At 43.4% G+C, this 24,760-nt stretch overlaps 1 protein-coding gene across 1 annotated transcript; it reads left to right on the forward strand.

The window, feature by feature from the left end:
* Positions 1-16: 16 nt before the first annotated feature.
* LOC109866453 (stathmin-4-like) lies at positions 17-23,934 on the forward strand. The gene is made up of 8 exons (XM_031800107.1): positions 17-151; positions 3,388-3,459; positions 7,894-7,992; positions 10,444-10,649; positions 11,343-11,534; positions 19,061-19,312; positions 19,689-19,880; positions 21,108-23,934. Exons 2-8 carry the CDS (start codon positions 3,447-3,449, stop codon positions 21,165-21,167), a joined length of 1,014 nt encoding a protein of 337 aa, XP_031655967.1. The 5' UTR covers positions 17-151; positions 3,388-3,446; the 3' UTR covers positions 21,168-23,934.
* The last annotated feature ends 826 nt before the right edge of the window (positions 23,935-24,760 follow it).

Genomic DNA, 24,760 nt, shown 5'->3' on the forward strand with positions numbered 1-24,760 from the left:
GGTGATGTCATGGGGAAGGAGAGGGGCTGTGGCTGATGCTGCTGCTAGCCTGTATCCAAGGGGCCAGACAGACAGAGAAGGAGACAGACAGCCTGAAAATTGGGACCACACAGGCACCACCATCATCATCTCAACACTGATCTGGAGGAGGGTAAGGCTAAACAAGCTAGATATAGAGAGGGAGGTTGATATTACAGAGTTATTAAACTAGTTATGGGATGTTACAATGCAATGTTTTGTAGATGTAGGGCAGACATCATCTCAGCACACTGCTCTGGAGGGGGGTGTGGGGGGGGGGGGGGGGTCAGAATGCATCTCTGCTAAACACCACCTAGAAAGAGATGAAGGAGGTGATATTGGCTGTTATTAGTGTCGATGTTGTGGCTGGATCATGTCGTCTACGGTACTCCATTTACCCTCGACTCCACGCTGTGTCCCCCTGTCTGTCTCCATTGCAGCTCTCTGTGTGTGTGTGTGTGTGTGTGTGTGTGTGTGTGTGTGTGTGTGTGTGTGTGTGTGTGTGTGTGTGTGTGTGTGTGTGTGTGTGTGTGTGTGTAAACTTGCAGGGTATGTGTATGTGTATTTTTTGTTTGTTATCGAGTCTAAGATGTGTATGTAAGTAGTGTACCTATCGGTATATGTGTTATGGACACGTCTGTCTGGGTGGGAGAACAGATATTTGCCAACATCTTCATAACCATGTGTTCGAAAACATTTGCAGCTGAACAATATCGCTCACAAATTACATGTAGATTAATTTCATTTGGATATCATCTGTGAATAGATATCATCTGTGAATAGATATCATCTGTGAATAGATATCATCTGTGAATAGATATCATCTGTGAATAGATATCATCTGTGAATAGATATCATCTGTGAATGGATATCATCTGTGAATAGATATCATCTGTGAATGGATATCATCTGTGAATAGATATCATCTGTGAATAGATATCATCTGTGAATAGATATCATCTGTGAATAGATATCATCTGTGAATGGATATCATCTGTGAATAGATATCATCTGTGAATAGATATCATCTGTGAATAGATATCATCTGTGAATAGATATCATCTGTGAATAGATATCATCTGTGAATAGATATCATCTGTGAATAGATATCATCTGTGAATGGATATCATCTGTGAATAGATATCATCTGTGAATAGATATCATCTGTGAATAGATATCATCTGTGAATAGATATCATCTGTGAATAGATATCATCTGTGAATAGATATCATCTGTGAATAGATATCATCTGTGAATAGATATCATCTGTGAATAGATATCATCTGTGAATAGATATCATCTGTGAATAGATATCATCTTTGGTGCACTGGCTTCCCTCTGGGTGTATTTGGAGGACATCGGGTAATAGGATAATGACAGGAGAGAGAGATAGGCAGGCAGGTACCCTAGTGGTTAGAGCGTTGGAAAGGTTTCAAGATCGAATCCCTGAGCTGACAAGGTAAAAATCTGTCGTTCTGCCCCTGAACAAGGCAGTTAAACTAATGTTCCTAGGCCGTTATTGAAAATAAGAATTTGTTCTTAACTGACTTGCCTAGTTAAATAAAGGTTAAAAGAGAGAGAGGTATGGCACATTGTAGGTTTGTTCTGTATAGAAAGGTATTGGGCAGACTGCCTAAGTAAAAAAAATAAACACAATTACGTACAAATAATTTTCGGGATGGTAAACCCATTTTAGTGTAAACATAAACAACTACAACCAGATATAAGTAAGTGTCGGCTGTTTTCGACCTGCTCTACCGCACCTGCTGTCTCGACCTCTGAATGCTCAGCTATGAAAAGCCAACTGACATTTACTCCTGAGGTTTCATCTGTTTCACCCTCTACAACCACTGTGATTATTATTTGACCCTGCTGGTCATCTATGGATGTTTGAACATCTTGAAGAACAATCTGGCCTTAATGGCCATGTACTCTTATAATCTCCCCCTGGCACAGACAGAAGAGGACTGGCCACCCCTCAGAGCCTGGTTCCTCTCTAGGTTCCTTCCTAGGTTCCTGCCTTTCTAGGGAGTTTTTGCCACCGTGCTTCTACAGCTGCATTGTTTGCTCTTTGGGGTTTTAGGCTGGGTTTCTGTAAAGCACTTTGTGACATCATATGCATTGTTTGCTCTTTGGGGTTTTAGGCTGGGTTTCTGTAAAGCACTTGGTGACATCATCTGCATTGTTTGCTGTTTGGGGTTTTAGGCTGGGTTTCTGTAAAGCACTTGGTGACATCATCTGCTGATGAAAAAAAGGCTTTATAAAACATTTGATTGACATAGAAAAGGTAATGGACCTATATATTTGAAAAAATTAGGTCATCTTTGAGAACTTAACAATTGCCCCCCTTGATTTTGTTATATTGTTTGAGTCAGTCAGATAACATTAGAACATGGCATAAGCTGTGACAAAATGTGTAGAATCGCAGTAAATTTGCTTCAAAACTTTAAAATGTTCTCTCAAAGTGCGTAGAATTGCAATTGTGTGATTACCACGCCCACTACCACGCCTCCAGCCACGCCCACCACCACGCCCCCGGCCACGCCCACCACCTAAGCCTCATTTTGATCCAGAAAAAAAATCCTGTTTGTTGACAGGCAGAGACAGAACCTAAAGGAGACACGTTGTAGTGCAGTGTTTTCTATCACTGTACTAGGGATGATAGTTTCAGGATGGAGGCCTTACTTCAGCTGTAGCAGTATGGCAGTATGGCAGTATGGCAGTATGGCAGTATGGCAGTATGGCAGTATGGCAGTATGGCAGTATGGCAGTATGGCAGTATAGCAGTATGGCAGTATGGCAGTATGGCAGTATGGCAGTATGGCAGTATGGCAGTATGGCAGTATGGCCAGGGTTCGATCGTGTTTATTTGGCTATATCTTTGAACCCGGCATTGATCCAAATGAGGAAAAAGGTCTATTTTCAATCTATAGCCATTTTTAGGACCCTTTTGTTGTGGAATATCAATTCAGTGTTGAGGATTCCATCTGAAGGTCTGGGGGTGGAGTCAGACACCTGCCGTTCCCTCTGCATGTCTCACAACTTTGATTCATCACTATGCAGGGGTGACAGCCCCCCCCTCAATCTGTATATATATTTCACCACCATAAACACCCTGATTATAAACATTCATGATAATGATCCAAACCCCACTTTCCAAACAACTCTATACAGTTTGAGTTTTTCTAACTTTAAATCTCTTGTTTATATTACCTTGTCTTCCTTGACTTTATTTTTCTATTTGAAGCCATTTTTTTGTCACTACGACTTCAAGCATCGGTCTCTTGAACATAGTATGGTTAAACCCCAGAATATTTTAATATTCATTCTTAGAAAGTAAATCCTCATTGAAGCCCTTTTTATCTACAGGAGCAGCATTGTGAGGATCTGAGCTAATCTCTGGTGAGGAACACAGACACATTGAAAACATGACCCTAGCAGGTAAGATATAACTTCAAATATACTGTATATTTATTGTTTACTAAGTATCTATTATAATTTCAGACAGTATATACAGAGACACACAATACAGAGATACACAATACCTTATACCTACCATGACCAAAATGATGTGGACACCTGCTCGTCATTTCAAAATCATCGGCATTAATATGGAATTGGTCCCCCCTTTGCTGCTATAACAGCCTCCACTCTTCTGGGAAGGCTTTCCACTAGATGTTGGAACATTGCTGCGGGGACTTGCTTCCATTCAGCCACAATAGCATTAGTGAGGTCGGCCCTGGTGTTGGGCGATTAGGCCTGGTTTCGCAGACCAAAGGTGTTCGAACATGGAACATGGAACAAGGAACATGACAGCCCGCTTGGAGTTTGCCAAAGGGCACCTAAAGGACTCTCAGACCTCATGAGAAACAAGATGCTTTGGTCTGATGAAACCAAGATTGAACTCTTTGGCGATTAGGCCTGGTTTCGCAGACCAAAGGTGTTCGATGGGGTTGAGGTCAGGGCTCTGTGCAGGCCAGTCAAGTTCTTCCACACCGATTACAACAAACCATTTCTGTATGGACCAAGCTTTGTGCACGGGGGCATTGTCATGCTGAAACGGGAATGGGCCTTCCCCAAACTTTTGCCACAAAGTTGGAAGCACAGAACTGCCTAGAATGTCATTGTATGTTGTTGTGTTAAGATTTCCCTTCACTGGAACTAAGGGGTCCGAACCATGAAAAATAGCCCCAGACCATTATTCCTCCTCCACCAAACTTTACAGTTGGCACTATGCATTCGGGCAGGTAGCGTTCTCCTGGCATTCGCCAAACCAAGATTTGTCCATCGGACTGCCAGATGGTGAAGTGTGATTCATCACTCCAGAGAACCCGTTTCCACTGCTCCAGCTGACACTTGGCATTGTGTGTGGTGATCTGAGGCTTGTGTGCGGCTGCTCGGCCATGGAAACCCAGTTCATGAAGCTCCTGACCAACAGTTCTTGTGCTGACGTTGATTCCAGAGGCAGTTTGAGCAGTTGTTGCTCATAGATGTTTCCACTTCACAATTACGGCACTTAGAGTTGACCGGGGCACCTCTAGCAGGGCAGAAATTTGATTAACTGACTTGTTGGAAAGGTGTTGAACGAAGATCCTGCTTATACAGTAGCTACTGTGTTAAGCCATGTTTGGGAGGTGTTGATTTAAACTGTAAACTAAAAGGGGTGGGGATAATGCTTATCTCTCTCTCTCCTCCTAGGAGCAGTAGATGGCTAGTCTTATCTCTCTCTCTCTCTCTCCTCCCAGGAGCAGTAGACAGATGATCTTATCTCTCTCCTCCTAGGAGCAGTAGATGGCTGGTCTTCTCTCTCTCCTCCTAGGAGCAGTAGACGGCTGGTCTTATCTCTCTCTCTCTCTCTCTCTCCTCCCAGGAGCAGTAGACAGATTATCTTATCTCTCTCCTCCTAGGAGCAGTAGATCAGATTATCTTATCTCTCTCCTCATAGGAGCAGAAGATCAGATGATCTTATCTCTCTCCTCCCAGGAGCAGAAGATCAGATGATCTTATCTCTCTCTCTCTCTCCTACTAGGAGCAGTAGACAGATGGTCTTATCTCTCTCCTCCTAGGAGCAGTAGATCAGATTATCTCTCTCTCTCTCCTCCTAGGAGCAGTAGATGGCTGGTCTTATCTCTCTCTCCTCCCAGGAGCTCTTTTTATTTTAATCCAGGCTTTTATCTAAAAATTCTGTAAACAGAAATATACAAAAAAACGTTTCAGTTTCTCCTCATGGCTCAGCCACATAATTCCAGGGTAAATACAGAGCATTCAGAATATATTCAGACCCCTTCACTTTTCCCATATTTTGTAAGGTTACAGCCTTATTCTAAAATGTATTCAATAGTTTCTTTCCCCCCTCATCAATCTACACACAATACCCCATAATGACATCACAATACCCCATAATGACATCACAATACCCCATTATGACATCACAATACCCCATAATGACAATTTAAAGTGTTTTAAAAAATTAAAAAGTTAAATCACATTTACATACGTATTCAGAACCTTTACTCAGTACTTTGTTAAAGCACCTTGGCAGTGATTACAGCCTCAAGTCTTCTTGGGTATGAAGCTACAAGTTTGGCACACCTGTATTTGTGGAGTTTCTCCCATTCTTCTCTGTCAGGTTGGATGGGGAACATTGTTGTACAGCTATTCTCTGGTCTCTCCAGAGATGTTTGATCAGGTTTAAGTCCGGGCTCTGGCTGGGTCACTCAAGGACATTCAGAGATTTATGCCACTCCTGCGTTGTCTTGGCTGTGTGCTTAGGGTTGTTGTCCTGTTGGAAGTTGAACTTTCTCCTCGGTCTGGGGACCTGAGCGCTCTGGAGCAGGTTTTCATCAAGGATCTCTTTATTTTGCTCTGTTCATCTTTCCCTCGACCCTGACTAGTCTCCGAGACCCTGCTGCTGGAAAACATCCCCACATCACGATGCTGCCACCACCATGCTTCACCGTAGGGGTGGTGCCAGGTTTCCTCTAGACGTGACACTTGTCATTCAGGCCAAATAAGTCCATCTTTGTTTCATCAGACCAAAGCATCTTGTTTCTCATAGTCAGAGTCCTTTAGGTGTTTTTTGGCAAACTCCAAGCGGGCTGTCATGGGCCTTTTACTGAAGAGTGGTTTGCTTCTGGCCACTTTACCATAAAGACCTGATTGGTGGAGTGCTGCAGAGATGGTTGTCATTCTGAAAGGTTCTCTCTTGAGTTTCTCTCTCTTTCTCTCTAGTCATTCTTTCTGTTTCGGTCAGAGTTACAAAAATGGATTGAAGAAAATACTTCTCATCTACACACAATACTCCATAAGGAGCGAATGTATTCAAAATAAAATACTGAAATACCTTATTTACATAAGTATTCAGACACTTTGCTATGAGACTTGAAATTGAGCTCAGATACATCCTGTTACCATTGATAATCCTAGAGATGTTTCTAAAACTTGATTGGAGTCCACCTGTGGTAAATTCAATTGATGGACATGATTTGGAAAGGCACACACCTGTCTATAAAAGGTCCCACAGTTGACAGTGCATGTCACGGCAAAAAAAAAGCCACGAGGTCAAAGGAATTGTCTGTAGAGCTCTGAGACAGGATTGTGTCAAAGCACAGATCTGGGGAAGGGTACCAAAACATTTCTGCAGCATTGAAGGTCCCGAAGAACACAGTGGCCTCCATCATTCTTAAATGGAAAAAGTTTGGAACCAGCAAGGCTCTTTCTAGATCTGGCCGCCAGACCAAAACTGAGCAATCGGGGAAGAAGGGCCTTGGTCAGGGAGGTGACCTAGAACCTGATGGTCACTCTGACAGAGCTCCAGAGTTCCTCTGTGGAGATGGAAGAACCTTCCAGAAGGACAACCATCTCTGTAGCACTCCACCAATAAGGCCTTTATGCCAGAATGAAGCCACTCCTCAGTAATAGGAACATGACAGGCCGCTTGGAGTTTGCCAAAGGGCACCTAAAGGACTCTCAGACCTCATGAGAAACAAGATGCTTTGGTCTGATGAAACCAAGATTGAACTCTTTGGCCTGAATGCCAAGCGTCATGTCTGGAGGAAACCTGTCACCATCCCTACGTTGAAGCATGGTGGTGGCAGCATCATGCTGTAGGGATGTTTTTCAGCGGCAGGGACTGGGAGACTAGTCAGGATCGAGGGAAAGATGAGGAGAAAAGCACAGACCGCTCAGGACCTCAGACTGAGGTGACTGGGGTGAAGGTTCACCTTCCAACAGGACAACAACCCTAAGCACTTAGCCAAGACAACGCAGGAGTGGCTTCAGGGGCAAGTCTCTGAATGTCTTTCAGTGGCCCAGCCAGAGCTCGGATTTGAACCCGATCAAACATCTCTGGAGAAACCTGAAAATAGCTGTTCAGCAACACTCTCCATTGCAACCTGACAGAGCTTGAGAGGATCTGCATTGGGAATGACCTCCGTTCTGATCTCGCTGTGTAGCGAAACAGTTTGGTTCATACGAGGCAAAAAAAATCACTGTTGTTTTTTATTAAAGTACATGAATTTAAATCTATAAATCTATATCCTGACTGATCTTTTGATAATGATAGTAATTAGTGACGATGGGCTCTTGTCACCCAGAACCAAATATCTGTCCAACTATTACATTTGCCATTGAGTTTAACATTCAAATGTGAACCGTCTCAAGAGATGATAACGATGATGACGATGATGATGATGATGATGATGATGACGAACTACTATTATGTGTCTGTGTCTATTCTTTATGATTAACTGTGTGTGCGTGCATGTGTGTGTGTGTGTGTGTGTGTGCGTGTGTGTGTGTGTGTGTGTGTGTGTGTGTGTGTGTGTGTGTGTGTGTGTGTGTGTGTGCGTGTGTGTGTGTGTGTGTGTCCTGCAGCGTACAAAGAGAAGTTGAAAGAGCTCCCCCTGGTGTCTCTGTTCTGCTCCTGCATCAACCCTCAGACCATCGACTGTAAGCCCATATACAAAGCAGAAGGTAAGACGACACGTTTAGACACTCAGTACACCTATCTTGCGCCGTGGATTCTCCAAAGTGTGGCGTTCAAACAACTCAACTGCTATCAAGGTTCTAACGTGTGCCATTCCCCACACCATTACACCACCAAGCCCGTACCGTTGACACCAGGCTGGATGGGTCCATGGACTGATGCTGCTTACGCCAAATCCTGACTGTGCCATCAGCATGACGCAACAAGAACCAAGATTCGTCGGACCAGGCAGTGTTTTTTCCCCATTCCTCAGTTGTCCAGTGATGGCGTTGCCCACTGGAGCTGCTTCTTCTTGTTTTTAGCTGATAGGAGTGGAACCCAGTGTGGTCGTCTGCTGCAAAAGCCATCTAGTATCATCTAGTGTCGGACCCCCTTTGGATGGAGCCGCTTCTTAGCTGATAGGAGTGGAACCCGGTGTGTAGACGGAGGGTCGTCTGCTGCAATAACCCATCCCTGACAAAGACAGACGAGTTCTGCGTTCCGAGATTCCGTTCTGCACACCACTGTTTTACTTTGCCGTTATTTTGAGGCCTGCCTGTTAGCTTCCATGATTTTTCTATTCACCTTAGACCTCTCTCATCAACAAGCTATTTTCACCCACGGGACTGCCAATAACAGGATGTGTTTTTGTTTGTCGCACCATTCTCAATTAACCCTAGACACTGTCATGAGTGAAAAGCCCAGGAGGCCGTTTCTGAGATACTGGAACTGGCGCGCCTGGCACCAACGATCATACCCACGCTCAGTCACGTAGGTCACTCGTTTGGTCCATTCTAACGTTCAGTCGAACAGTAACTGAATGCCTCGATGCCTGTCTGCCTGCTTTATATATCAAGCCACGGCCACGTGACTCACTGTCTGTAGGAGCTATCCATTTTCAAGAAGGTTTGCTGTGTCTGTCAGCGTAGTGTCCAGAGCATGGAGGCGCGACCAGGAGACAGGCCAGTACATCAGTACATTTTCATGAACGGTGTACCTAATAAACTGCCAACGGATATCTAATTTACACTAAATATAAACACAGCATGTGAAGTGTTGGTCCCATGTTTCATATGCATTAAAAACATATTTTTCTTAAACTGTTTTCACAAATTTGTTTACATCCCTGTTAGTGAGCATTTCTCCTTTGCCAAGATAATCCATCCACCTGACAGGTTTGGCATGTCAAGAAGCTGATTCAACAGCATGCACATTACACAGGTGCACCTTGTGATGGGGACAATAAAAACCACTCTAAAATGTGCAGTTTTGTCACACAGCACAATGCCACAGTTGTCTCAAGTTTTGAGGGGGCTTGCAATTGGCATGCTGACTGCAGGAATGTCCACCAGAGCTTTTACCAGAAAAGTGAATGTTAATTTATCTACCATAAGCCTCCTCCAACATCGTTTTAGAGAATTTGGCAGTACGTCCAACCGGCCTCACAACCGCAGACCACGTGTATGGCGTCGTGTGGGCGAGCAGTTTGCTGTTCACAACGTTTACATCAGAGTGTCCCATGGTGGTGATCGGGTTATGGTATGGGTAGGCGTAAGCTATGGACAACAAACACAATTGCATTTTATCGATGGCAATTTGAATGCATAGAGATACCGTGACGAGATCCTGAGGCCCATTGTCGTGCTATTCATCCGCCCCCATCACCTCATGTTTAAGCATGATAATGCACGGCCCCATGTCGAAATGATCTGTACACATTTCCTTGAAGCTGAAAATGTCCCAGTTCTTCCATGACCTGCGTACTCACCAGACATATCACCCATTGAGCATGTTTGGGATGCTCTGGATCGACGTGTACGAGAGTGTGTTCCAGTTCCCGCCAATATCCAGCAACTTTGCACAGCCATTAAAGAGGAGTGGGACAACATTCCACAGGCCACAATCAACAGCGTGATCAACTCTATGTGAAGGAGATGAGATGTCGCGCTACATGAGTCAAATGGTGGTCACACCAGATACTGACTGGTTTTCTGAACCACGCCCCCTACCTTTTTTAAAGGTATCAGTGACCAACAGATGCATATCTGTATTCCTAGTCATGTGAAAGATTAGGGCCTAATTCATTTATTTGAATTGACTGATTTCTTATAGGAACTGTACGTCTGTAAAATCTTTGAAATTGTTGCATGTTGCGTTTATATTTTGGTTGGTACACTTGAGACTTGCTCCTGTATTAACCTGTAGGGTTCCCTGATTATATTTTTTGTTCAGTATAGTTCCTGATGACATCACAGTACAACATATTCAGACAGAAATTAAGAAATGATATATAAATTTTATATAACTATATAGCAATTATATATATTATATTATTTAAAAAATATATGTATTAACATATATAACTAGTATAACTAGTTATATAACTAGTTATATAACTAGTTATCTAAAGGATTGTGTTTTAAAGTGCTTACCTCCAGTCTCTCCTGTACCATCCCCAGATGCGGTGGATCTGGGCTGGTGTGTGATAAAGGACGTAGAGGTGATAGAGTTGAACAAGCGTGCGTCGGGCCAGGCCTTCGAAGTCATCCTGAAGCCCCCGTCGTTCGATGGCGTCCCAGAGTTCAACGTTACCATGCCCCAACGCAGGGAACTCTCCATGGAGGAGATCCAGAATAAACTAGAGGCTGCAGAGGAGAGGAGGAAGGTGAGGAGGACAGGGAGGAGGGGAGGAAGGTGAGGAGGACAGGGAGGAGAGGAGGAAGGTGAGGAGGACAGGGAGGAGAGGAGGAAGGTGAGGAGGACAGGGAGGAGAGGAGGAAGGTGAGGAGGACAGGGAGGAGATACAGAATAAACTAGAGGCTGCAGAGGAGAGGAGGAAGGTGAGGAGACATGAATTGAGGAAATATTCATGTACACACACACACACAAACCATAGAGATAGATAAAGGACTAGTGCCCAAAGGCCTGTTTTAGAATGGAAATCGCCATTGAGGACTTTCACAATTTTGAAGTAGTCAAATGGGTGGGACTTATCGGTTAAGGAAGGATCGGTTAAGGAAGGATCACATAATTCCATCCAGGTCGACAGGAGAGATCAGCCAGTGAATTAAACTTGTGAACAAATATTCCATTACTCCAGGTGGCAGTAAACCGCCAACTTTGACTTTCTACCTTTTCAAACAACACACTCTAGGTGGCAGTATGCACCCTTTCAGTTTACCAACTCATAGAAGTACTAGAAGAAAATTGACTTCAAAATGGAGATGGCCTCAACGGCGCTACCCATCATGCTCTCAAAGATGCTATAATGGGACAGATATAATGTCCTCTAACTATCTCTATGGCACAAACACACATGTCTGTATCCTGCTCCTGATACTCTCACAACGCCCTTTAGTGCCAGGAGGCTGAGCTGCTGAAGCACCTGGCAGAGAAGAGAGAGCACGAGAGAGAGGTGATCCAGAAGGCCTTTGAGGAGAACAACAACTTCATCAAGAACTCCAAGGAGAAGCTGGAGCAGAAGATGGAGGCCAACAAGGAGAACAGAGAGGCTCTGCTGGCGGCCATGTTGGAACGGCTGCAGGAGAAGGTAATATTTAACTGTCTTCTCGTTCTTTCTCTTGAGTTTCTCTCTCTTTCTCTCTAGTCATTATTTCTGTTTCTGTCTATGTCTGTCTGTATCTCTCTCTCTCTTTGTCTCTTTCTTTAGTCTCTCTCTTTAGCGTCTCACTTCAGCTTGTCTAATCAAACTCACTCTTTCGTCCCCCTCTCTCTTCCTCTCACCAGTCTCTCACAATGATTCTATAAAGGAAGGTAGATAATATGACACGATGGTGCTGACAAACATGGTCTCCCTGTTTTTAGCTCTTTTGCCGACTTTGCAGTATTTTTGCTTTTATTAGTGTCATACCTTACATTATTTGCCCTGAACGTTTCTAGTATTATTTCCTACATCTCCAAAGTCAGCTGTCAATCACCAGACATTTGACCAGAACATTGGACTTCCTTGACCTGGATCCTTTGTTTGGACTTCCCGAGGAAGACCCTTTCATCCCGGGTGCTACAACAAAACGTTGATGCCGGAGGATAGGGAGGAGGGAGATGGGGTTTCTAGTCAGGCGGCGAGCAAACCGTCCACCGCTTCTGAGTATATTACTCGCTAACTGTCAGTCCTTGGACAATAATGTAGACAAGATCAGGCCGAGGATCTCCCCCTGTTTTACGGAATCGCGGCTCTCCCCACGATATATTGTCCCCATCTATACAACCAGCGGGGTTCTCCGTACATCACACGGACAGGAGGAAAGAACTCTCTGGGAAAAACAAAGGTGGAGGGGTATGTCTCATGGTTAACAACTCATGGTGTGATTGTGCTAACGTACAGAAACTCAAGTCCTTTTGGTGTCCCGATCTGGAAATCCTCACCATCAAATATTGACCGCATTACCTCCCAAGATCATTTTCTTTGGTTATTGTCACTGCGGTGTATATCCCCCCCAAACCGACACGGCTCTCAAGAAACGACACTGCACTTTGTGCAAACTGGAAACTGCATATCCTGAGGCCGCATGTATTGTAGCTGGAGACTTTAATAAAGTAAATCTGAGGAGAACGCTCCCAAAATTCTACCAACACATCTCCTGTGCAACACGTGGATAGAACACGCTTGACCATTGCTACTCTCCCTTCCGGGATGGATACAAGGCCATCCCCAACCCCCACTTAGGCAAATCAGATCATGCCTCCATCCTGCTCCTCCAAACATAAACAGGAAGCACCCGTGGTAAGGACTGTTCAACATTTGTCTGACCAATCGGAATCCATGCTTCAGGATTGCTTTGATCAAGCGGACTGAAAAATGATCCGGGTCACCTCTAGGTATAGTATCGACGTATACATTGACTCGGTGACTGGGTTCATCAGGAAGTGCATAGGGGATGTTGTTTCTACTGTGACGATTAGAACTTATCCAAACCAAACACTGGATAGATGGCAGCATATGTGCAAAACTGAAAGCGCAAACAACAAGCATTTAAACACGGCAAGGTGACTGGGTACATGGACAAACAGGCCAGCTATGACCTCTGTAAGGCAATCAAAGAGGCAAAATGACACTACAAGTTGCAATTCAATGGCAGGGACTCCAGAAAATCATGGATTATAAAAAGAAAGCCAAGTCGCGGACACCGACGCCTCACTCCCGGACAAGATAAACACCTTATTCACCGCTCCCGAGGAAAACAACACAGAGCCACTCACGTGGGTCCCGCCACTCACAAGGACTGTGTGCTCCCGATCTCCTTGTCCAGCGAAAGACATTCAAGCTTGTTAACCCCTTGCTAACCCCTTACACAAGGCTACTGGTCCAGACAGCATCCCAAGCCGCATCCTCAGAGCATGTGCAGAACAGCTGGCTGGAGTGTCTAAAGAATTTTTGTTGTTGTTGAAAACTCTGTTTATTCAGTTTTACACACAAAACAATATAAATTATATACTCAATTAGAATAAAAAAAGAATAGCTATAAAGATACCGTACTTTAGACAAGTTAAACACACCGGGCAGAAGGCTACTGTCTCGGTCGTCATAAAGAGGAGAACAAGGCGCAGCGTGTTGAGCGAACATAACTCTTTAATTAAAGAGAGAACACTGAACAACACTAAACAACACAACAAAACGTGAAGCAATATGACTAGAAGAGAAGAAGAGGCAACTAAACATAGAATAACAACCCACAAAATAACCAAAGAATATGGCTACCTAAATATGGTTCCCAATCAGACACAACGATAAACAGCTGCCAACCATAGACATATAAACACCTAGACTAGGGAAACCCCTAGACATACAAAAAACCCTAGACAATTCAAAAACTAAACAAACCACTTGTCACACCCTGACCTAACCAAATAATAAAGAAAACAAAGATAACTAAGGTCAGGGCGTGACAGCTACAAAGGTTAAAGGGCAATCTGTAGTACAGGGACAGAGCGGACACCTCACCATTGTTCCTGTAAACAGACAATGGATAGGGGTGGAAAAATGCAATCTAACACACTCACAGACAGTCATGGCCACAGACCGACCATCCACTGGAATAAAAATACAGTTTACAATACTTTTATTTTTTATTTTTTAATGTAAACCAAATAAAAACAGGGCAATACAAACATTTGAATCTCTGATAGAAGAAAAAGGCATCCGCAGGTCACAATCAATAAGCACATCATCAACCTTAATGCCCCCCCCCCCCTCCAAAACAAATCTCTGATAGAAGAAAAAGGCATCCGCAGGTCACAGTCAATAAGCACATCATCAACCTTAATGCCCCCCCCCCCTCCAAAACAAATCTCTGATAGAAGAAAAAGGCATCCGCAGGTCACAGTCAATAAGCACATCATCAACCTTAATGCCCCCCCCCCCCCCCTCCAAAACAAATCTCTGATAGAAGAAAAAGGCATCCGCAGGTCACAGTCAATAAGCACATCATCAACCTTAATGCCCCCCCCCCCCTCCAAAACAAATCTCTGATAGAAGAAAAAGGCATCCGCAGGTCACAGTCAATAAGCACATCATCAACCTTAATGCCCCCCCCCCCCCCTCCAAAACAAATCTCTGATAGAAGAAAAAGGCATCGGCAGGTCACAGTCAATAAGCACATCATCAACCTTAATGCCCCCCCCCCCTCCAAAACAAATCTCTGATAGAAGAAAAAGGCATCCGCAGGTCACAGTCAATAAGCACATCATCAACCTTAATGCCCCCCCCCCCCCCCCCCCTCCAAAACAAAAAAACACAAAGAAATGCTCATCCAACCCTTATGTCACAGTGGAGTCACATACAGACTTATTTTTAGTTTTACTAGGAATGCCATCAGAGGACTGTTTAAAGTAAGACCGGAATCGAGCCTAAGACTCATAAAACAGCTTGAGGTTCCGCATATTGAATCAAATATTTTCTAGTTTCAGAGAGGAGCACAACACATCTCTCACCCAATATTTATAAGATGGAGGAGCTGCCATCTAGCCGTCTAGCTAAAAGAGTTGTATAAGCAACAGTGTCCGACTGGATTCTTGATAGGGGGGTACCCATGGGCAGTACTCCCAAAAGGTCTGTCAGAGGAGACAGATCTATAACAGTGTCATATATATCAGAGAAACATTTAAATATTAATTCCCAGAAACCTGACAGTTTGTGACAGCCCCAAAACATATGATACAGTGTGGCTGGTTCCGTTTTACATCGGACACAGGTACGATCAAAATCAGAGAATATTCTTTCGAGTTTGGCCCCAGACCAGTGGATACGGTGAACCACCTTGAATTGAATGAGGCTGTGTCTAGTGCTAACAGAGGATGAATGCGCCCTGTGCAGCAGAGATTCCCCGGTGTCATCTGCAAGTTCCTCCCACAAATCCTTTTCCCATCGAGTCTTTAAAGGAAACAAAGAAGAGTCCTGTAAGTGATTAATGATTGCATATACATCTGAAATTGCACCCATCGGAAGCTTGTTTAGCTCAAAGATGCTCTCAAAGATGCTCTCAAAGATGCTCTCAAAGATGCTCTCAAACATGCTCTCAAACATGCTCTCAAACATGCTCTCAAAGATGCTCTCAAACATGCTCTCAAACATGCTCTCAAACATGCTCTCAAACATGCTCTCAAACATGCTCTCAAACATGCTCTCAAAGATGCTCTCAAACATGCTCTCAAACATGCTCTCAAACATGCTCTCAAACATGCTCTCAAACATGCTCTCAAAGATGCTGTATTCGAAGGCCTATGGGGAAATGCAGGTGTGTTAGCTCTGACAAAGTTCATAGTCTGGAGATAGCGGAAAAAGTGGGATTTTGGGGAGGTTTAACTTTTCATGTAGTTGAGCAAAAGATGCAAATGTATCATCAAAGAATAATTGGGCTAATGAGGAGAGGCCTAGTGAGTGCCACTTGCCAAAAGCCCCATCATTTAAAGATGGAGGAAATAAAACAGAACTGGTTCCACATTTTAAGAGACTGCGTTACGATTGGGTTGACACACCTTTTGCCTAGGGACACTGGGAGAGACAAGCACAACACAGAAGAAAGAGCAGCAAGTTTACATGATTCAGACTCCATCTGGACCCAGAGTGGTTTTTTGGGCCAGTAGGTTCAGTCTGCAGCCAGTACAAAAGGGCTCTGAAATTTGCAGCCCAATAGTATGTATGAAAATTTGGAAGAGCTAAACCCCCCCAATGCCTTAGGCTCCTGTAAATGTTTTCTACCAATCCATGGTACCTTGCCATCCCAAATAAAATGCATGAATGTTTGATCCAGTTCATTTAAAAAAAGATTTGGGAATAAAAATGGGTAAACATTGAAATAAATCTAAACATTTGGGCAACACATTCATTTGAATGACATTAATCCTTCCGATAAGAGAAAGAGGTAGAAACTTCCAAAAAGTTAGAGATTGTTTCAAACTGCTGGAGCAACAATGTTTTCCTTAAACAAATTGGAATATTTCAATGTCACATGGCCAAGATGTTCAAATGTTCATAAATTACCAGCATGGTCAAATAATAATAATCACAGGCAGAACAGTTGAAACTGGAGCAGCAGCACGGCCAGGTGGACTGGGGACAGCAAGGAGTCATCATGTCAGGTAGTCCTGAGGCATGGTCCTAGGGCTCAGGTCCTCCGAGAGAGAGAAGGAGAGAATTAGAGAGAGAGAATTAGAGAACGCACACTTAAATTCACACAGGACACCGGATAGGACAGGAGAAGTACTCCAGATATAACAAACTGACCCTAGCCCCCCGACACATAAACTACTGCAGCATAAATACTGGAGGCTGAGACAGGAGGGGTCAGAAGACACTGTGGCCCCATCCGATGACACCCCCGGACAGGGCCAAACAGGAAGGATATAACCCCACCCACTTTGCCAAAGCACAGCCCCCACACCACCAGAGGGACTGTATTCTGGACATAGCTCATCCCATACTACTACTGCTTGTACATACTGTATTCTGGACATAGCTCATCCTATATAACTACTGCTGGGCATACTTTATTCTGGACATAGCTCATCCTATGTAACTATTGCTGGGCATACTGTATTCTGGACATAGCTCATCCTATATAACTACTGCTGGGCATACTGTATTCTGGACATAGCTCATCCTATATAACTACTGCTGGGCCTACTGTATTCTGGACATAGCTCATCCTATATAACTACTGCTGGGCATACTGTATTCTGGACATAGCTCATCCTATATAACTACTGCTGGGCATACTGTATTCTGGACATAGCTCATCCTATATAACTACTGCTGGGCATACTGTATTCTGGACATAGCTCATCCTATATAACATACCTTTTCCTACTTGTCTACTGTCCATACTGTCTTTACACATCAGGTATTTACATCCTGGACCCTGCTATTTCTTAATCTCTTGTTTATTCTTATTTTATTTTATTGTGCTCTTAGATGTGTATTTCACTGCTGGAAACAAAAGCTGCACTTGCTTTGTCATCTGCTCATCTGTGTACGTGACAAATACACTTTTAAAAAATGTATTATATTATTCTAGAATGTATCATTTTTACATTTTTTATTTTATTTTCATCATAACACATCATATCATAACAAAATCTAATCTAAAATCCTCCCCACTAAGATCTCAAATCTAATTTTTTTACAAATATTTTATAGACACTGAATGACTTATATAACACTACATGACAAAAAGTATGTGGACACCTGCTTGTCGAACATCTCATTCCAAAATCATGGGCATTAATATGGAGTTGTTTTGCTTTGCTGCTATAACAGCCTCCATTCTTCTGGGAAAGGCTTTCCACTAGATGGTGGAACATTGCTCTGGGGACTTGTTTCCATTCAGTCCCAGGAGCATTAGTGAGGTTGGGCTCTCAGTCGGTGTTCCAATTCATCCCAAAGGTGTTCGATGGGGTTGAGGTCAGGGCTCTAATCAGGCCAATCAAGCTCTTTCACACCAATCTTGACAAACCATTTCTGTTTAGACCTCGCTTTGTGCACAAGGGCATTGTCACGCTGAAACAGAAAAGGGCCTCCCCCAAACGGTTGCCACAACCTGGGGTGGCAGGTAGCCTAGTGATTAGAGCGTTGTACTAGAAACCGAAAGGTTGCAAGATTGAATCCTCGAGCTGACAAGGAAAAAAAAAATCTGTCGTTCTGCCCCTGAACAAGGCTGTTAACTGTTAACTGGCCATCATTTAAAATAAGAATTTGTTCTTAACTGACTTGCCTAGTTAAATAAAGACATAAAAATGTTGTAAGCACAGAACTGTCTAGAATGTCATTGTATGCCGTAGTGTTAAGATTTCCCTTCACTGGAACTAAGGGGCTTAGCCTGAACCATGAAAAACAGCCCCAGACCATTATTCCTCCTCCACCAAACTTTACAGTTGGCACTATGCATACGAGCAGGTAGTGTTCTCCTGGCATTCGTCAAACCCAGATTTGTCTGTCGGACTGCCAGATGATGAAGCGTGATTCATCACTCCAGCTAACGCTTGTCATTGGTGATCTTAGGCTTCGCCATGGAAACCCATTTCATGAAGCTCCCGACAAACAGTTATTGTGCTGACGTTGCTTCCAGAGGCAGTTTGGATCATGGTCGTAAGTGTTGCAACTGAGGACAGATGATTTTTACGCGCAGCGTCCCGTTCTGTGAGCTTGTGTGGTCTACCACATCGCGGCTGAGCCGTTGTTGCTCCTAGACGTTTCCAATTCCCAATAACAGCACTACAGTTGACCGGGGGCAGCTCTATTAGGGCAAAACATTTGATTAACTGACTTGTTGAAATGGTGGCATTCTATGACGGTGCCACATTGAAAGTCACTGAGCTCTTCAAGACCATTTTACTGCCAATGTTTGTCTATGGAGATTGCATGGCTGGGTGCTCGATTTTATGCACCTGTTACCAACGGGTCGGGCTGGAAGCCCGAATCCACTCATTTGAAGGGATGTCTAGGTACTTTCGTTTATATTAGGATTTTTTTTGTTTCATGCAGTTTTTACGTCTGGATATTATTCATGCCAGTAGATTCCTGAATGTAAATATTGCTGTTGTTGTTTTCCTGTGTGGCAGGACAAACATGCAGAAGAGGTGAGGAAAAAGGTACTAGCTTTGGCAGATGTGGTGGATCTGGGCTGGTGTGTGATAAAGGACGTGGAGGTGATAGAGTTGAACAAGCGTGCGTCGGGCCAGGCCTTCGAGGTCATCCTGAAGCCCCCGTCGTTCGATGGCGTCCCAGCGTTCAACGCTACCATGCCCCAACGCAGGGAACTCTCCATGGAGGACATCCAGAATAAACTAGAGGCTGCAGAGGAGAGGAGGAAGGTGAGGAGGACAGGGAAGAGAGGAGAAACAAACACACACATATAAACGCATACACACACACACACATTCACAAGCATACCAGTATACACACACACATTCACAAGCATACACACACACATTCACAAGCATACCAGTATACACACACACATTCACAAGCATACCAGTATACACACACACATTCACAAGCATACCAGTATACACACACACACGCTCACTTTCACAAAAATATGGAATGCACACACATACACAGACACAGACACACACACACACACACACACACACACAAGCATGCATATACAGTACGTGTGCACAAACACACTCGCCATATCCATGTCTGTCTGTATCCTGCTTCTGATACCCTCACACCGCCCTTTAGTGCCAGGAGGCTGAGCTGCTGAAGCACCTGGCAGAGAAGAGAGAGCACGAGAGAGAGGTTATCCAGAAGGCCTTTGAGGACAACAACAACTTCATCAAGAACGTCAAGGAGAAGCTGGAGCACAAAATGGAGGCCAACAAGAAGAACAGAGAGGCTCTGCTGGCGGCCATGTTGGAACGACTGCAGGAGAAGGTAATGTTTAGCTGTGATCTCTCTCTTTCTGTCTATTCTCTCTTCAGTCTGTGAGTCTGTCTGTCTCTCTCTCTCAGGAGAAGGTAATGTTTAGCTGTGATCTCTCTTTCTCTCTATTCTCTCTTCAGTCTGTGAGTCTATCTCTCTCTCTCTCTCTCTCTCTCTCTCTCTCTCTCTCTCTCTCTCTCTCTCTCTCTCTCAGGAGAAGGTCATGTTTTGCTACTATCTGGCTCTCCTTTCGTTCTCTTGATTGTCTCTCTGTCTTTCTCGAGTCCCTCATTGTCACTGTGTCTGTCTGTCTCTCTTTCTCACTCTCTCACACACTCTCTCGCTCTCTCCCCTTTCTCTCTCTCTCTCTCTCTCTCTCTCTCTCTCTCTCTCTCTCTCTCTCTCTCTCTCTCTCTCTCTCTCTCTCTCTCTCTCTCTCACACTGTCCCTCTCTTTCCCTCTCTCTCACACACACACACTGTCCCTCTCTCTCCCTCTCTCTCACACACTCTGTCCCTCTCTCTCCCTCTCTCTCACACACACTGTCCCTCTCTCTCCCTCTCTCTCACACACACTGTCCCTCTCTCTCCCTCTCTCTCACACACACTCTGTCTCTCTCTCTCACACACTGTCCCTCTCTTTCCCTCTCTCTCACACACACACTGTCCCTCTCTCTCCCTCTTTCTCACACACACACTGTCCCTCTCTCTCCCTCTTTCTCACACACACACTGTCCCTCTCTCTCCCTCTCTCTCACACACACTCTGTCTCTCTCTCTCCCTCTCTCTCTCACACACTGTCCCTCTCTTTCCCTCTCTCTCACACACACACTGTCCCTCTCTCTCCCTCTCTCTCACACACTCTGTCCCTCTCTCTCCCTCTCTCTCACACACACTGTCCCTCTCTCTCCCTTTCTCTCACACACACTGTCCCTCTCTCTCCCTCTCTCTCACACACACACTGTCCCTCTCTCTCCCTCTCTCTCACACACACTCTGTCCCTCTCTCTCCCTCACTCTCTCAACTACATACATTTTCAAACTTCTACAGTCTTGATGAATAATACATGGAGTATTATATATTTGTATTTCTCCCTTGTCTTAGGTTTTTTTGTCTTATAATTCCCTTGTTGAGTACCTCCCTTCTTGAATGTTTTCAAGTTGAATCTGTTTACATCTGGATCATTAATGCTAATAGATTCCTGAATGTAAATATTGTTGTTGTTTTTGTTGTTTTTCAGGAAGAACACGCATTAGAGGTGAGGAAGAAAAAAGAACTGAAGGAGGAGGCCTGCCATTAGACGAGCGGAAAGATAGAGGGAGAGAGAACGGAGGAGTGGTTTTGTGTCATAAAAAAAAACAAGAGATCAAGACAATGAGGGGAAAAAAAGAAAAACCAAAAGCTGCCCCATCAGAGCGATGAAGACAGGAGTTGATGTACAGTACCAGTCAAACGTTTGGACACAACTACTCATTCAAGTTTTTAAAAAGTTAAAATAAACAACTATTTTCTACATTGTAGAATAATAGTGAAGACATCAAAACTATGAAATAACACATATGGAATCATGTAGTAACCAAAACAGTGTTAAACAAATCAAAACATATTTTAGATTTTAAATTCTTCAAAGTAGCCACCCTTTGCCTTGATGACAGCGTTGCACGCTCTTGGCATTCTCTCAACCAGCTTCACCCGGAATGCTTTTCCAACAGCCTTGAAGGAGTTCCCATATATGCTGAGCACTTGTTGGCTGCTTTTCCTTCACTCTGCAGTCCAACTCATCCCAAACCATCTCAATTGGGTTGATGTCGGGTGATTGTGGAGGCCAGGTCATCTGATGGAGCATTCCATTACTCTTTGGTCAAATAGCCATAACATAGCCTGGAGGTGTGTTGGGTCATTGTCCTGTTGAAAAACAAATGATTGTCCCTGTAAGCGCAAACCAGATGGGATGGCGTATTTCTGCAGAATACTGTGGTAGCCATGCAGGTTAAGTGTGCCTTGAATTCAAAATTATTCACAGTGTCATCAGCAAAGCACCCCCACACCATCACACCTCCATGCTTCATGGTGGGAACCACACATGCGGAGATCATCCATTCATCTACTCTGCATCTCATCTCTGTTTTTTGGCCCAACCAAGTCTCTTCTTATTATTGGTGTCCTTTAGTAGGGGTTTCTTTGGGCTGCAATCTGAGGTGCAGTTAGCTCTAACGAACTTATCCTCTGCAGCAAAAGTAACTCTGGGTCTTCCTTTCCTGTTGCGGTCCTCATGAGAGACAGTTTCATCATAGAGCTTGATGGTTTTTGCGACTGCACTGGAAATGCATTCCAGGTGACTACATCATGAAGCTGGTTGAGAGAATGTCAAGACAGTGCAAAGTTGTCATCAAGGCAAAGGGTGGCTACTTTGAAGAATCTCAATTATAAAATATATTTTGATTTGTTTAACGCTTTTTTTGGTTCCTACATGATTCCAAATGTGTTATTTCATAGTGTTGATGTCTTCACTATTATTCTACAATGTAGAAAGAAGTTTAAATTTTTTTAAAAAAACACTTGAATGAGTAGGTGTTCTAAAACTTTTGACTGGTACTGTATGCGTCAACGATTTGGAACAAGCGCACAAACTAAACCGTTTTTACTTGGGGGATTTGACTACATACAACAAAAACATTGCGATGAAATACAAGAGAAAATAAGAAGCGAATGCAGTGCTTGTCTGGCTGGCAGATCAAGGTGCGCACGAATGAGGAAGTGGTCTGGTAGTGTGAGGGGGGTGATGTAAATGATTATGTTAGAATGGGTATGGTGCCTTAGTCAACCGCAGAACCGTTACTGTAAATCAAGTTACGCAGGCTACAACGCAACACCCTTATAGAGCCCACTTTCCCATAGTTTACACGCCTCACATCTACGCTCATACACAATCTCTCTGTATCTCACATGCAAGCTTTTACACATTAGAGCTATTTATACCGTGAAACATTTTCCCTATAGCTTTAACAGAATGCTGTGAACAGTTTATGCACGTGTTCCATTCTACGTGTTCTATTTTGGAATTTACCAGGAAACACTATAAATGATGAATGATTTGTGAATGACAGATAAAAGATTGAGTTGTGTCATTGGAAAAAGCTCTCAAGTAAACTTGACCAACTTGAGTTAGTGATAGTAAATTGACTTCATCCACATAGCTACAGACTTAAGAGTACAAAATGGACTCTGTTTTAATGGACATATGATCATCACTCTCTTTTTTTAACCATGACTCAATAAAAAAAATACTCCGATACAAAAGAACATGGAGCAGAACACACCTTGGATGTTAGGGAGGGTGAGGACCTGGTTCCGATTGGTTCATTGATTGATTGACAGGATGGTAAACTGCGCTGTCAGACCAGACCATCCAATGGGTACGCTTTGCTTTGGCATGTCACTGTACTTACTTGTTAACTGTGATTGTCTGTTGTTTTTTTGATGATAGAAGAAGAGAGAGAACGAAAGAATGAGAGAAGAGATTGATGTTAGCTGGAGCCACTCTGGGTACATCCTAAATGAGAGGAAAAGATTGGGGTTGATGTTAGCTGAAGCCACTCTGGGGACATCCTAAATAAGAGGAAAAGATTGGGGTTGATGTTAGCTGAAGCCACTCTGGGGACATCCTAAATGAGAGGAAAAGATTGGGGTTGATGTTAGCTGAAGCCACTCTGGGTACATTCTCAATGTCTCCTTATTCCCTAAATAGGCTTCATTTACACAGGCAGCCCAATTCTAATATTTTTTTCTCTCACTTATTTGTCTTTTGACTAATCACATCAGATCTTTTCACATCAGATCTATTTCAGATCTGATTGGTCAAACGCAGCCAGGAACAGGGTATAGGGAATAGGGAATAGGGAATAGGGTATAGGGAATAGGGAATAGAGTGCTATTTAGGACGCAAGTCTCTGTCTTCATTGTGGCGTTGTGTGAAATGTTTGTTGGGGGAATGTGGGGGTTTTAACTTGCGATGTGTGTATTTGTTATGTTCTTCTCTTTGGCAGTAAACGCTTCTCTTGACTGAACTCGTTTTCGTCTTTTGTTTTGTTTTTAAATAGAAATATAGAAATCTTTCATTTTGGTCTTTTAGCAGATGCTCTTATCCAGAGCGACTGAGTCACAAAAAAATATATATAATGACAATCGTCTAACAAAATAATAACAGACGTGAAAATCTGTCACAATTTTTTTTTTTTACAGAATAAGTGGTAAGATGTTTTACAATTATTTAAAAGCTACACATTCTACTGTAAACTAGGGTAGACACATTCTACTGTAAACTAGGGTTGACACATTCTGCTGTAAACTAGGGTTAATACATTCTACTCTAATCTAAGGTAGACACATTCTACTGTAAACTAGGGTAGACACATACTACCGTAAATTACAGTAGACACATTCTACTGTAAACTAGGGTAGACACATTCTACCGTAAACTAGGGTGGACACATACTACCGTAAATTAGGGTATACACATGCTACTGCAAACTAGGGTTGACACATTCTACTGTAAACTAGGGTGGAAACATTCTACTCTAAACTAGGGTGGACACATTCTACTGTAAACTAGGGTAGATAAATTCTACTGTAAACTAGGGTAGACATATCATACTGTAAACTAGGGTTAATACATTCTACTGTAAACTAGGGTGGACACATTCTACTGTAAACTAGGGTAAACACATTCTACTGTAAACTAGGGTGGACGCATTACTGTAAACTACGGTAGAAACATTCTACTGTAAACTAAGGTAAAGACATACTACTGTAAACTAGGGTAAAGACATACTACTGTAAACTAGGGTAAAGACATACTACTGTAAACTAGGGTAGACACATTCTACTGTAAAC

The sequence above is a fragment of the Oncorhynchus kisutch genome, linkage group LG21 (assembly GCF_002021735.2).
Source record: "Oncorhynchus kisutch isolate 150728-3 linkage group LG21, Okis_V2, whole genome shotgun sequence".
NCBI lineage: Eukaryota > Metazoa > Chordata > Actinopteri > Salmoniformes > Salmonidae > Oncorhynchus > Oncorhynchus kisutch.

Excerpts from the sequence above, each read along its gene's own strand:
- LOC109866453 (XM_031800107.1), top strand. Across the intron at positions 10,650-11,342 it reads CTGCAGAGGAGAGGAGGAAG|TGCCAGGAGGCTGAGCTGCT; the intron begins GTGAGGAGGACA and ends AACGCCCTTTAG. Across the intron at positions 19,881-21,107 it reads TGGAACGACTGCAGGAGAAG|GAAGAACACGCATTAGAGGT; the intron begins GTAATGTTTAGC and ends GTTGTTTTTCAG.